Source organism: Ciconia boyciana, chromosome 23, assembly GCF_034638445.1.
Source record: "Ciconia boyciana chromosome 23, ASM3463844v1, whole genome shotgun sequence".
NCBI classification, from domain to species: domain Eukaryota; kingdom Metazoa; phylum Chordata; class Aves; order Ciconiiformes; family Ciconiidae; genus Ciconia; species Ciconia boyciana.
In genome coordinates, this window is record NC_132956.1 from 5,518,193 (window position 1) to 5,530,813 (window position 12,621).

At 54.0% G+C, this 12,621-nt stretch overlaps 1 protein-coding gene across 3 annotated transcripts; it reads right to left on the reverse strand.

Moving 5' to 3' along the window:
- Window positions 1–1,254: 1,254 nt before the first annotated feature.
- Window positions 1,255–12,543, reverse strand: PI16 (peptidase inhibitor 16). Of its 3 annotated transcripts, XM_072844648.1 has the most exons (6): window positions 11,251–12,543; window positions 9,970–10,207; window positions 7,207–7,425; window positions 6,475–6,584; window positions 5,577–5,665; window positions 1,255–2,679 (listed from the first exon to the last, which is right to left on the reverse strand). In XM_072844648.1, the coding sequence occupies exons 1-6, from the start codon at window positions 11,340–11,342 to the stop codon at window positions 2,537–2,539; spliced, it is 891 nt and encodes a 296-aa protein (XP_072700749.1). In that variant the 5' UTR covers window positions 11,343–12,543; the 3' UTR covers window positions 1,255–2,536. The 3 variants fall into 3 exon arrangements, 2 of the variants coding, with proteins under 2 accessions (XP_072700749.1, XP_072700748.1); XR_012039530.1 differs by lacking the exons at window positions 5,577–5,665; window positions 6,475–6,584; window positions 7,207–7,425; window positions 9,970–10,207; window positions 11,251–12,543 and adding an exon at window positions 3,061–4,842 and having other exon boundaries at window positions 1,255–1,653; window positions 2,467–2,679; XM_072844647.1 differs by lacking the exons at window positions 5,577–5,665; window positions 6,475–6,584; window positions 7,207–7,425; window positions 9,970–10,207; window positions 11,251–12,543 and adding an exon at window positions 3,061–4,842 and having other exon boundaries at window positions 1,255–2,676.
- Between the last annotated feature and the right edge of the window lie 78 nt (window positions 12,544–12,621).

A 12,621-nucleotide genomic window follows, 5' to 3' on the forward strand; every position in this document is an offset into this window, starting at 1 on the left:
GGCAAAAAATCAGGTGTTGACCAAATGCCCTGATTTTGCTGGGAGGAGAAATGCTTTTCTGCTCTTTTTATTGTTTGTAGGGAATTAACGCTACACTCTCCTTCACCCAGATGGAAAAACAGTCACGGTGCTGAAATGCTCCCCCAGGTCCATCCCTGCCCGAACCCTCGCCCCTTACAACAGGCGAGCAGCAGCTGCTCTGGCTGTTTTTCTATCATCTGTCCCTAACCCAAGGCTGGATTTTTTTCCCCGAAAGCAGCTCGGCAGCAAGAGCTCAGCCTGCAACGAGAGCGTACAGCAGCCCCGGCACCTGGGCAGGAGGTTATTTTTAATCTGATTCTTAACTACATCTGATGCTTGTGATTAAATAAAGCACTAAACTCTCTGTAGGGTTCTGCGTAGCGAGTTCAGAGCTGCCCAGTTCTCTGCGGTGCCTCTCCCACTGCCATCTGCCGGTCACCGTTTAGGAGAGCTAGCGGTGACCGTGACCTAAAAAAACCCCGCAGGCAGCTGGTTTCCTGCAAGAGAGCTGGTGCTGCTGGGCTCCTGCAGCAGCATTTCAGGGAGCCACAGGGAAGCCTCACCAGGCAAAGCAAGGGCAGAAGGATGGGGAAAAGCAAAAAGCCGAGGTCTGATCTCAGCATCGCTCCTGTGCTGCGAGTTTACGCCTCGCAAGGCCCTTTCCCCGCATGCTGCTCGCAGCTGGGTGATGTTCTGCAGTGAAAATGCTGCAGAAACACGGGATCTGGGGACACACGCTTGCATTTCACTTCTTTCTTTGCTGCAAAGATGAAAAAATGTGTGTTTGGGGGTGGGAGAGGCTGGCTGCTGGGCCTCTCCACACGGGGAACCAGAAGTGCTCCAGCCCCAGTTTTGATCTCTTTTTTCTCTCCGAGCTCTCTTCCTCTTGCTTTCCTTGCCCAAAAATGCCTGGTGGGGACACATTTTTGCTTTGCACTCAGCTGGGCGATCGGGGAATATTCCCTACGTCATCCTCAACCTCCTGCTGCTGCTGCTTTTACACAGGCTTAAAAACGTTAAGTTGCAACTTTGCAAGAACCGGCACCCGGATGCTTTTGGAAAGCCAAAAACCCCCTTCAGCACCCCAGGAGCCACGTTGTTTTTTAGCGATTCTACCCAAGCACACGATCAAGAACATTTTACAGATATAATAAGCAGGCCCCCGGCCTCCAGCTCTCCCAGCGAGACACTGCACGCCCCACACAGACTTTCACAACAGGATTTATTCGGTGCACGCTCTGGGGAACGCACAGGACACAGCATCACGGGGGAGGACGCGAATATTGGCCTTCAGGTCATTCTCCACCTCATCTGTTTAAGAAATCAAAGGATGCACCAACCAGCGAAGGGACTGTATCTCCTAGTCCCTTCCACCGGTCTGAAAAACTTGTCACGTATTTAACACACCTTACTGGGAAGCCTCAGGTGAAGGGAGCAGAGACATGGGGGAATAAAACACACAGTGTCCCAGACAACAAAAGCAGTCCTCCAACAAGTCCTGGAACCACCGGTAACCTCTAACATCATTCACTTGGCTCTCTTGAGCTCAAATTGTACCAGCACACGTGATGACTTGTTTCTCCTGGACCAGGTTCCACCACACGCAAAATATACGTCAACCGGGATCTGTATCTAAATTCAAATACAGTTAAGTTATGCAAAGAAGGAAGCCATGCAGAAGAAAGCTGTATGAAGGAGCCGGTAACTCCTCTTTAGCGCTGAAGGTTTTTCTTCTGTGCATGCACGCAGGTGCAGGCACACGCGTAAAATAAAGTCATGGCAATGGACTAACTGTGGAATGGGTACATGTGGTAGAGAGCAGAAGAGAGGAAGAAGGCAAGGGTTGCAGAGGTGTGAGGAGGAGAAAGGAGTACATCTGGGTAGTACTGGCCGTAGCTATACCAGAACCAGGAAGGAAAGAGAAATCCTCTCCTGTGGGAGAAAAAATAAGCCACTCTTTTTGGACAAGAAGGGAAGAGATGAAATTTCTCCAAAATTGAGACAGACAGACACATCAGGAGGGGAAAAGAGCATTTTTGTTGGAATCTCATCCTGACAAACACCAAACCCAACCACCATGTCTCATCTACAGACAAACACCAAAACCAGTGACCGTGTCTCATCGCCACTCAGATTTCCAAGTCGTTCTGCTTTCCCTGGAGACATGGTGTGGCGGGGCCTGCCAGCCACACAGGTGGGTGGGATAGCTCATCATTTCCAGTTTGAAAATGGACCAGAAGTCCAGGCTGGCTGGGAAGAAAGGAGAAGCATCCAAGGTCACCAGCATTATGGCAGACACCCTCCTGCCCTTGGGTCTCCTCAGGAAGGGGACCAAGTTCCCATGGGACTGCCAGCTGCCCTTGGCTCGTCAGGGCTGGAGCAGATAAGGCAGCGTAAGAAGAGAGCGTGTCAACCTGAATTGTCCGTGGTGTCTCCCAAGCCTACCAGGGTTGTGGAACAACCAATGCTGAAGAAAGCCTTGGTGACTGGTGCAGGGACAGCTGAGAAAGACCATTCAAAGCAGAAGGCCCACCAGGATGACACTGGGTAGGAGGAAGAGTGAAAGCCCCAAGCAGGTACTGGGAGCTCCAGCCGTGGGCTGATCCATGCTTGTCTGATCTGAGTTTGTCTCCAGTTCTTCAGTGTCCAGGGCACCTGCTGGCAGAAGAGAAGAAAATGTGGAGTTAAAGGGGAAGATCTGGACAAAAAAGAAACTCCCACTCATGCAGGTCCATCAGTGACGTGCACCAAGACACCACGAGGTGCGAGGCAGCAGTGCACCGATCCAGCGAAGGCGTGACACAGCTGGTGGGTTAGTGGGCAGCAGGCTGTAAACAAAACCATGCTTCACAAACGAGACATCCAACCAGCCCCTTTCAGTGTTAGAGGAAAGAGTGAGGAAAAGGCTTGGTGGCACGTACGAGAGGAGGATCCAGAGGACCAGTCCAATACTGGTTCCTCCCAAGCGCTCTCCATGCTGCTTGGGGATCACTGAATGTCTGAGTGTCCATGCCAGGACAGACTCCACAATTACCTTACCTGAGAGGGAGGTCTGGAAAGCAGGGCTCTGCCCTTTTTTGTCTTTGGAAGGTGACGTTAAGCGCAAGAAGGTGGGCTCTTCAGGGCTGAAGACCACTGACTTTGAGGGGGTTATGAGCTCAGCTTTATTGAAACCTAACTTGATCTCTGGAACAACTTGGCTGAGAGACGGAGGTGGACTGGAAAAGGCTGATTTCTCTTTCCCATCCTCTTTGACACCTTTATTTGTTTCTGGGACTGATTTGGGGCTGAAGGCTGTGCCCATGCTTTCTAATAAGGCTGGATCCTCTGTAGTTAAGGGGCTAAGAGGCTCTCCAGTGTCTACCTCTACTTCTGGAGATACTTTATAATCCACGCCTAACGTGGGCTCAAAGGAAAGAGTTAGCCCAGTTGCCTCAGTAGGATCGGGTCTTTCTGTTTCAGTGGGTTCTGGGGTTGTGGTTGTGGCAGTTTGCGTCTTTGCTGTTGTGGTAGGTGCTGGTGTTGTAGTGGTGAGTTTTAGCTTTGCTGATGTTGTAGCGGCAGGTGTTGGCTTGGCTGTGGTGGTGGTAGATGTTGGTGTGGTGGGTGTTGGCTTGGCTGTAGCTGTGGCAGGTTTTGGCTTAGCCACAGTTGTGGTGGGTTTTGGTGTGGTGGGTGCTGGCTTGGCTGTAGTGGTGGTTGTGGTGGGTTTTGGTGTGGTGGGTGCTGGCTTGGCCGTAGTTGTGGTGGGTTTTAGTGTGGTGGGTGCTGTCTTGGCTGTAGTGGTGGTTGTGGTGGGTTTTGGTGTGGTGGGTGCTGGCTTGGCCGTAGTTGTGGTGGGTTTTAGTGTGGTGGGTGCTGTCTTGGCTGTAGTGGTGGTTGTGGTGGGTTTTGGTGTGGTGGGTGCTGGCTTGGCCGTAGTTGTGGTGGGTTTTAGTGTGGTGGGTGCTGTCTTGGCTGTAGTGGTGGTTGTGGTGGGTTTTGGTGTGGTGGGTGTTATCTTGGTGGTAGTGGTAGTTGTGGGTTTTGGTGTGGTGGGTGTTGTCTTGGCTGTAGTGGTGGTTGTGGTTGGTTTTGGTGTGGTGGGTGTTGGCTTAGTGGTAGTGGTAGTTGTGGTGGGTTTTGGTGTGGTGGGTGTTGGCTTGGCAGTAGTGGTAGTTGTGGTGGGTTTTGGTGTGGTGGGTGTTGGCTTAGTGGTAGCAGTTGTGGTGGGTTTTGGTGTGGTGGGTGCTGGCTTGGCAGCAGTGGTAGTTGTGGTGGGTTTTGGTGTGGTGGGTGTTGGCTTAGTGGTAGCAGTTGTTGTGGTGGGTTTTGGTGTGATGGGTGCTGGCTTGGCAGTAGTGGTAGTTGTGGTGGGTTTTGGTGTGGTGGGTGCTGTCTTGGCTGTAGTGGTGGTTGTGGTGGGTTTTGGTGTGGTGGGTGTTAGCATGGTGGGCTTTGGCTTGGCAGTAGTGGTGGTGGGTGCTGGCATGGTGGGTTTTGGCTTGGCCATGGCTGTGGTGGCTGCTGGTGTTGTGGGTTTTGGCTTGGCTGGGGTTGTGGTTGGGAGCGTGGTGGTGTGTTTTGGCTTGGCTGTCGTGATGGGTGCTAGCGTTGTGGGTTTTGGCTTGGCTGTGGTTGGGAGCATGGCTGTGGGTGGTGGCTTGGCTGTGGCTGTAGTTGGGAGTGTGGTTGTGGATTTTGGCTTGGCTGTGGCTGGGAGCATGGTTGTGGGTGGTGGCTTGGCTGTGGTTGGGAGCGTGGTTGTGGGTGGTGGCTTGGCTGTGGTTGTGGTTGGGAGCATGGTTTTGGGCGCTGGCTGGGCTGTGGTTGGGAGCGTGGTTTTGGGCGGTGGCTTGGCTGTGGTTGTGGTTGGGAGCGTGGTTTTGGGCGGTGGCTTGGCTGAGGTTGGGATCATAGTTGTGGGTGGTGGCTTGGCTGTGGTTGTGGGTCTTGGCTTGGCTGTGGTGGGCACTGGTGTTGCGGGTTCTGGTTTCGCTGTGATTGTGGTGGGTACTGGTGTTGCGGGTTCTGGTTTGGCTGTGGTTGTGGGTTTTGGCATGGCTGTGGTTGGGGTGGATGGGCTTGCCTTTGTTGTCACAGGGGCTGGAGTGGTCTCTTCTACAGTGGGTTCTGGTAAGAGATGAAAAGTGCCATCAATTAGGGCTGGGGTCAGCTGACCTCAACAGATCCCCTGCACTGAGCAGGGCCAGCAGAAATCAGCCGGGGGGTGAAGCAGCAGCCGACCCCTCTCAGGCCATCCCCCACTCTGGGGTTCCCAACCTGGAGACATCTCATCTCCCTCACACAACCTCCTGCCCCTCGGTATCAGGGCATCCTCATGGGGCAACAATTGCTGGCTAAGGGGGTATGAGGTCCTGTCTGATCCTCCTCATCTTGAGGCAGCTGACCTACCTCAGGGGCTGCCGTCACACCTGATGTCTCATGATCCATCCCTGGAACTGCTGGTCCAGGGCTTCCTGATAGCTCCAGGAGGGTTCAGAGCTCGGACCCCAACCCCGGGGTCTGAGTCCCAATAGCCTGTCAAGGGACACGTGCCACTTCGCTTCACTTACCACACAAGGAGTTGACACAAACGCTGCCCTCGGGACATTGCGAGCATGAAGGTCCTTCCTTGTATGGCTTTCGGCCTTTCATATTACCCCTGGAAGGAGAAGACGCCGAGAAAAAGAAGGTGTGAGGAGAGGGGAAAACACCCATCCCAAAGAGGGGGTCTGATTCAGCTGGAATATCCCAGCCGAGGCAAAACTCAGGATTAATGTAAGAAACAGGTCTTGGTCTCCTGCCACAGACTGTCAGTGCCGTTCACTCAACAGCTTGTCCCCAAGGCTGCTAAAACCAGGGGAGACAGCTCCGTGGACCAGATCCTTCACCACCCCTTGGAACAGAGTAGTCGATGGGCATTCGGACACGTGATTTTGTCTCCCTTCTGCTCAAGACCCCTACAAAGGTTGGCAGCAACCGGCTGCTCTTGCTGGTCTCACCAGCTCCAAGCAAGTGGTCCCCAAGACTAGTCCTAGGGCTTCGCAAGCGGCCACCCGCCTCTCCTCCCATGTCCAACCCTTCCTGCTGGTGCAAACGGGCTTCTCCACCCCAGGCGACCGCTGCTGCTGGCGGGGAAGAACAAAGCACAGAGCAGGGAGCTGCCGGGTGCACCCTCAGCTACTGTAGCATCAGCCTTGGGCAGCTCTTGGGTGGGAGGGGAGCTCCCTCCTCAGGTCTGTGCCAGGAGCTGAACCCAACCTCAGCAGTCGCAGTCACGGGCAAAGATCACCAGACAACCCTTCCTTCCTTTGTGACCAACCCAAGAAAACAAAGGCCTTTCTTGGAATCGCTTTGTTTTTATTTCTGAACAAGGCCAAATCCTGCTCTGCTATAGGGACTGAAGGAAGGACATTTCCAGCACAGAAACCCTGTCAAGATGCACCAAACCACGTGAGGCATGGGACTTACGGGGGATAATAGTTGCAAACAAGCAGGTACATGTCCTCTGTTTCAATTCCATCGATCTTCTCACAAAACTTTGCCCCACAGCCGATCTGATGCGTGCTTGCCCAGACCACCTAAGGCAAAGACCAGGGGGGAAGGTGAGGTGACTGGGGGAAGGCGGACACCCTGTTGGCAAGCTGTCCCCTCGCCTTGAAGGCTAATCTGTCACCACACCAGCGTCCCCCTCATCTCAGTGTGTGCCCCAGATCCCACATCCCCACGTTGCTTTAGCATTCAGGATCCTGCCCCTTGCCCCTGTCTGGATCACCTTCCCAACCCAGGGCTGTAGTCCACACATCCAAGTGCCACAGCTTTCCTACCATATAGTCTACCCAGGCAGAACATCACCATCTCCGCTTTGATCCTGGAACCCTCCATATATCCATCCCCATATTTACCATCTCTGCTCCTCCTTGCTTTCACCCAAGCTGTGAAGAAACACCGAGACCTCATATCTCTGCCTAAGACAAGCTGGCACCCAGCTCTGCTGAGTAGCCAAAAAGGGCTGCAGAGCTTGTTTAAAAGAGGTCTTCTCTAAAAAGTCTGGTCATGGCTGGCACCGTGCCCAGGTCCCCCTGTATCATTGTGATTCCTGCCTGGTTCTCCATCCCTTTGCAAAGACTCTGGGAGGAGCTGTGGCTCTGGTACACCTCCTTTCCCCGACAACTCCACCCCTCTGCCCCACCAGCTCAGTACCTGGGTGTAGTGGCCACACATCTGCCCGGGGACACACATGGAAGTTGTCAGGTTGTAGTATTTCTCCTCCCCATTCCAGTCTTCCACAGCGAATTCCAGGTCCAGGGTTGGGGCCATAGCGAAGAGGTTTTCCCCCCGTCGTCCCCTCTCCTTGTTGTGGTCCCAGATGCACTTCTCTGCGTAGGCTTGAGCAAAGGCCTCCAGCTCTGTGTCCCAGCTCTGAAAGGAGCTCCGTGTCAGCACATGGAGAGGGACACTGGGCTCTCCGACATACACAAGGACAGGTACCAAGGAACCCTGGGCTCTCTGGCCACAATTTCCCCACTCATGAGTAAAAATCAAATCCCTACTCAACATTGTCCTCGGGAGAGGGGAGCTCCACAGTCAGTCCCAGCACAAACCAAACCTTAGCTCATAGGGCAAACAGGGGAAGGTCAGTGCATCAGGACAACTCCCACAACCTTGCCTGGAGCATCTCTATCATCATCATGGAGCATCCTCAACTCAGTGTGGAGAAACCGTGAAGTCGGATGGAGGAAGGCAGGAAACTCGCCCCGGGTCACACAGGAGGGGGCCTGGGGACATCCCTCTTTGACCAGGGTGGGGATGGGAGGAGAGCGGGACACATCTTCCCTAGCAGCTGCACAGAGCCTGGGAGCACACGCTCCTGGGAAACATCATCTGTTTGCCTGGGTCCGAGACATGGCCGACCGGCTGCCTGCCAAGAGCCCCCTCCGGAGTGGCAGCGGCCCCGCCACCAGCTGAGCCCACTGGCCTGCAGTCCCCCGCCAGCCGCGTTGATATGCAAGAGGAGGAGGAGGAGGAGGAGAGGTTTTCTCACAGGGAGGCATACGGGGAAACCTACACCGCAGCTGTTTGGACCGTCCTTGCACCATTTGATGGAGACAGGAGCTTTGCTTTTGCAGCAGGCTGGAAGGCAGCCCAGCAACCGACGAATCCTAAGGGGGGACCTTCCTGGCCAGAGCCAGGGCTGGATCCAAAGGGGGGCAGAGCATGGCCCTGATGCAGAGCACGTCACCATCGGGGTGTTGAGGGCATGTGGACGGGCCCCTGAGCCGCAGTGCTAAGGAACCCGGGGGGGAAGGAAACACCGAAATATCTGTATGGGGCCACAGAGTGTTGGTTGACCTCCCTCCGTGGCCCCAAGCCAGGCTGAGAGCGATGGCTGGAAACCCAGTTTGGGGAGCAGACGCCCCTCTACCTCTGGCACGGAGCTGGGCTCCATAACCAGGGGACTCGCACCTGCAGGATTTGCCTCATTAAAAAAGAAAAGTGGCTTTAGGCTATGTATCCCCCCCATCGCCTAACTATTTCCACAGCAACCAGATCCGTGTCCCAAACAGAAGTGGAGGGTGACCTCAGCCGGGCACGGTGCCACGGCAGCAGGTGAACTCGGAGGCAAAGACAGCCCAAGCAAATGTCCCGGGAGGGAGGCGAGGACGGCGCTCTCATGGAAAACTTCTACCAAGAAGTTGTCAGGGCTGCTATAGGCTAAACGTTTGTTGTGCTTAAAAAAAAAAAAAAAAAAGCCTTTGGCACTGGACCGCGCACGGGTCCTGTATGTTTAAGCAGAAACAAAGCCACGCTGCGGAGGGGAGCATCTCAAAGCACGCGATCTGCCATCAAAGCTTCAGCCAGGAGCAGCATCACCAGTTCAGAACGGCCGCTGGCTTAAGGACCCTGAGAGATTGTTTCCCTCAGGCATTCTCTAAGACTTTGGCTCCAAAGCCCTTATTCTCCAAGTTTTCTGTGCCTTGCTCTGGTGGGTGTCTGTGGGATCATGGTGCTTAGGGTCCTCGCTCTGTCCCCTTTGAGTCTGAAGGCACTAGTCAGACCCCCTATACCTGAACATAGCTTTTTCCTTCATTTGCTCAGCAAGCTCCCATTTATCAGCCCACAAAGGTTTAATTCAGCCTGTGCAACTTTTGGGCCAGGCACCAGGTCTCCTCCAAGCACACGGTGACCGAAGAGCAAAGCACTCCAACTATCCATGACAAACAGTTGTCCTCCTCCTCCTCCACGCGTGTTGCAAACAGTGAGAAGAATCACATGTGGTGCGAGAGAAAACACGATAGCCGAATTTTAATAAAATCAAGGGTCCGAATAAGACAAAAAGCAGCACTCGCTCGAGAGCTCATTTTGGCTGCCACTGCAGCCACACGTGATGGCGGGCACCTGGCTCAGTTTCCCCAAGCAAGCTGGGAGATCCCTCACCTCCAAGACAGCCATGCACAAGTCATGGTGGGGATTAGGAGAGTGATGGAAAGCCCAAGTAACTGAATGACCTGGTCATCACGTTTGAAGTTAACGTTCCCTCCTATAGATAAAAGCCCATTCACCTGCAAAGGCAAATAAAATGCACCAGGCGATGCCCCGCACAGCAGCATTCCCCCTCCAGCCCGGGGCACCTGCTGAAGGCAACGTCTCACCTGCTGTTCCTCCCCATCACAAGGAGCTCCAGCGGGCACACGCGTGAGCGAGAGCTGCATCGCTCTCACACAGAGCGTCAGGGGACTCGGATCACACTTAGGAACTTCCACAAACAAAGACAACTCTATAGGTGAAAGGAAACTCATCTCCTTAGAGGCAATTTAGGGAACCCCTCCACTGATACCTACTTGTAACCCTACACAAGAATCGCTCTGCCTCCCCTAAAGAAAACCCCGATCCCTCCTAGCATTAAGATCGAGGCTTGCACTACACAAACACCCTCTGACATTCCCCTGAATAAAAGCCACTTACCATCTTCAGCATATCCATAGCAGGAGGAGAGACCTGGGAGCGGTATTTATTATGCTCATCCAAGATGATCTTCTTTTCTTCATCACTCAGGGACCAGCTCAGCTCCAGCGCTGTGAGCAACAGGAAAACGGGAGGAAGACCTGAGCTCAGCATCGTGCAGCCAGCTTCTGCTCTTAGCAGCCCACGGCTCTGGCAGTCAGATTTAAAGCACCTCCCAAAAGCAAGGAACACCCAACAGCTTGAAGATTGGGGAGGAAATGTATTTCTTTATTAGAGCAGTTTTGGAGCCACACGGTACACACCCATCTCACATATCGGCCTTGATGGAGAAGCAGCAGTACGGCTGGTGCCAACGAGTGTGCAGGGTCCACTCCCCGAGACAGACCCTGTGCCTGAATCGTAATCCCTGGATTGGTATTTTCATCTAAGCCTCTGCTGCTCCAAACCTCAGAGATCCCCTTAGCCCTCAGTTACGGGTCCTCTCTTCCACCTCCTGTCCCTTTTCTCCCAAACGATAATAATAATAATAATCCCTGAGCAAAGCCCTGTTTTACACAAGGGTCCTCCCCTGTCCCTGGAACGCAGCTGTGTCCAGAAAGGAAGGCAACAAGATGCAACTGCCGAGAGCAGTTTGCAGCGTAGTAACTCCGCGGCTGGGAGCCAGAGCCCACCTGGTCCAGCCCCGTGTCTGCACCAGCCGTGTTGGGGCAAGCGGTGGGCAACTGAGGAACGGCCCCCCCGGGGCTGCCCCAGCCTGCTGGGAAGGGGGTGGGTAACCTGTGCCATCAGAAGGGTGAGCAGGAAAGGAAGAACAGGATATAGAGCTGAAATTGCCCCAAAAAAGGGGAGCTGAGAGTCTATAGCTGCCTTCAGGGCTGGCTGGAATAACCAGCCGTTAGCTCTGCAGGGACAGGCTGTGCTCCCTCCCCAGGCAGACACCTGGAGGGCTCAGCATCAGGTGTCCCGAATCGCCCCGCCATGGAGACTGGCCGGCAGAGACCCTCCAGCCTGCCTGCAGCCTCTTCCTCCCCATCTGCGATTGTGCAACCGCCCCGGCTCTGCTCCAGGAGCTGCCTTTGGGGATCGCAGGCTATTAGAAAGGATCAGCGGGTGGGCAGCTCTGGCTAGCAGAGCCAAGTTAATCACAGGCTGTCGGCTCTGCCTCCCCCTCTCCCCTCCCGGCTCCCCAGGCAATGCTTTGCCATTTTTCCTTTTGCTTTGGACCGTGCTGGTCACCTCTCTTGCCACAACAGCTCTCCTACTGCCCCCCAAATCTCTTACCTCTGCATGTTACCTTCTCCTTCGTTAGGTCCAGGGTCTCCCATACTCTCAATAGTCCAACAATTTCTGCAAGGAGGGTCTGAGGCTAACATCTCAACAGGCTATCTTCAACTCATCTGGTCAAACCAAAGGTTCCCATTTATTGCTAAGGTGAACTGCAGGCCTGGAACCTGAGTCAAGGCAGACCTGTCTCCATCATGAGACACCTCAAAAACTCTGCTGCTGCATCTCCAGAGACCTGGAGAAACAACTAGAAGGGATCGACTCTGGCTCCAACGCCTGTCAGCCAGCTCGCCGTGGCCTGGCTTACGAGGAACAAGGCAGTGCTGAGAAGAGCCCAATACGTGTACTGCTCTCTGCAAGCGTGATGTGGAGACGAAGGGCCAAGCTCCACATAGTCCCTGGCACTAGAGCATCCTGACTAAGCCTCGCAGGAGGTAGCGCAGCAACAAGTATTAAGGAAAATGGAACACACAGTGCTCATAGGGAAGAGAAAACAGCCCTGGAGGAGTCACAACCAGGGCACGTGGCTCATGGGGAAACGTGAGTAACAGCCGATGCATTCGGCAAGGTCAGGCGGTGCTGCTGGCAAAGGGGGTGCAGGGCCATTTCTCAACTCCCCAACCTGCCCCGACAGCTCTTTCTGGAGCCAACGTCTGAAGCATCGAGCTTAACAGCACAAGGCCCAAGCCCCACCCTGGAGCTGACAAGCCTGTGTCCAGCTGGCATTAGGTAAGCGCATGAGGAATGCGGCTTTCCTTCTGCTCACTCAAGGAACAGCCCGTCCACCGCACCCCCGGGGAGCCGGCAGCCTCAGCACAGGAGACGGGAGCCACGCACCGACACCTGATGGGGTGTGAAGGGTTTGGGTCAAGGCCGGTGGGCTCCAGAAAGGCACAACCCTGCACTGCAGAAGCAACAAAGCCTGGTTTTCTACTGACTCCAGTCTTGAGGGTCTTCAGCATGGCTTCTCTGGTGTCTAACAAGGCTAACGCATTGTCCTGCTAGTAGCGGGATCTTTGTCTCCTCTACTTGCCTGTTTTTATGAACTCTGGAGGAGCTTAGTGTCTTCTACCCCTCAAGGTTTGGCTGAAATAAGCTGAACTGTGGAGGAAGGATGGAGATTGTTATTGAGAAGAAAGGAGGGACAGGCAGAGCTGTTGCATCAACTTTGTTTAGGGAACCAGGCTAAAACCGACAAAACATTTTGCAAAGCGTTTCTTTTGACATTTTCCAAACAAAAGTGTTCTGACTTTTCACTTAAAATGACACTTCCACTTAGAAAAAGTGCCCTAAAAGGGTTAAACAACCCCTCAGTGGCTGCCCTGCAACATGAAAACAAAATAAATCAGGAAAGGGGAGAAGGTGCAT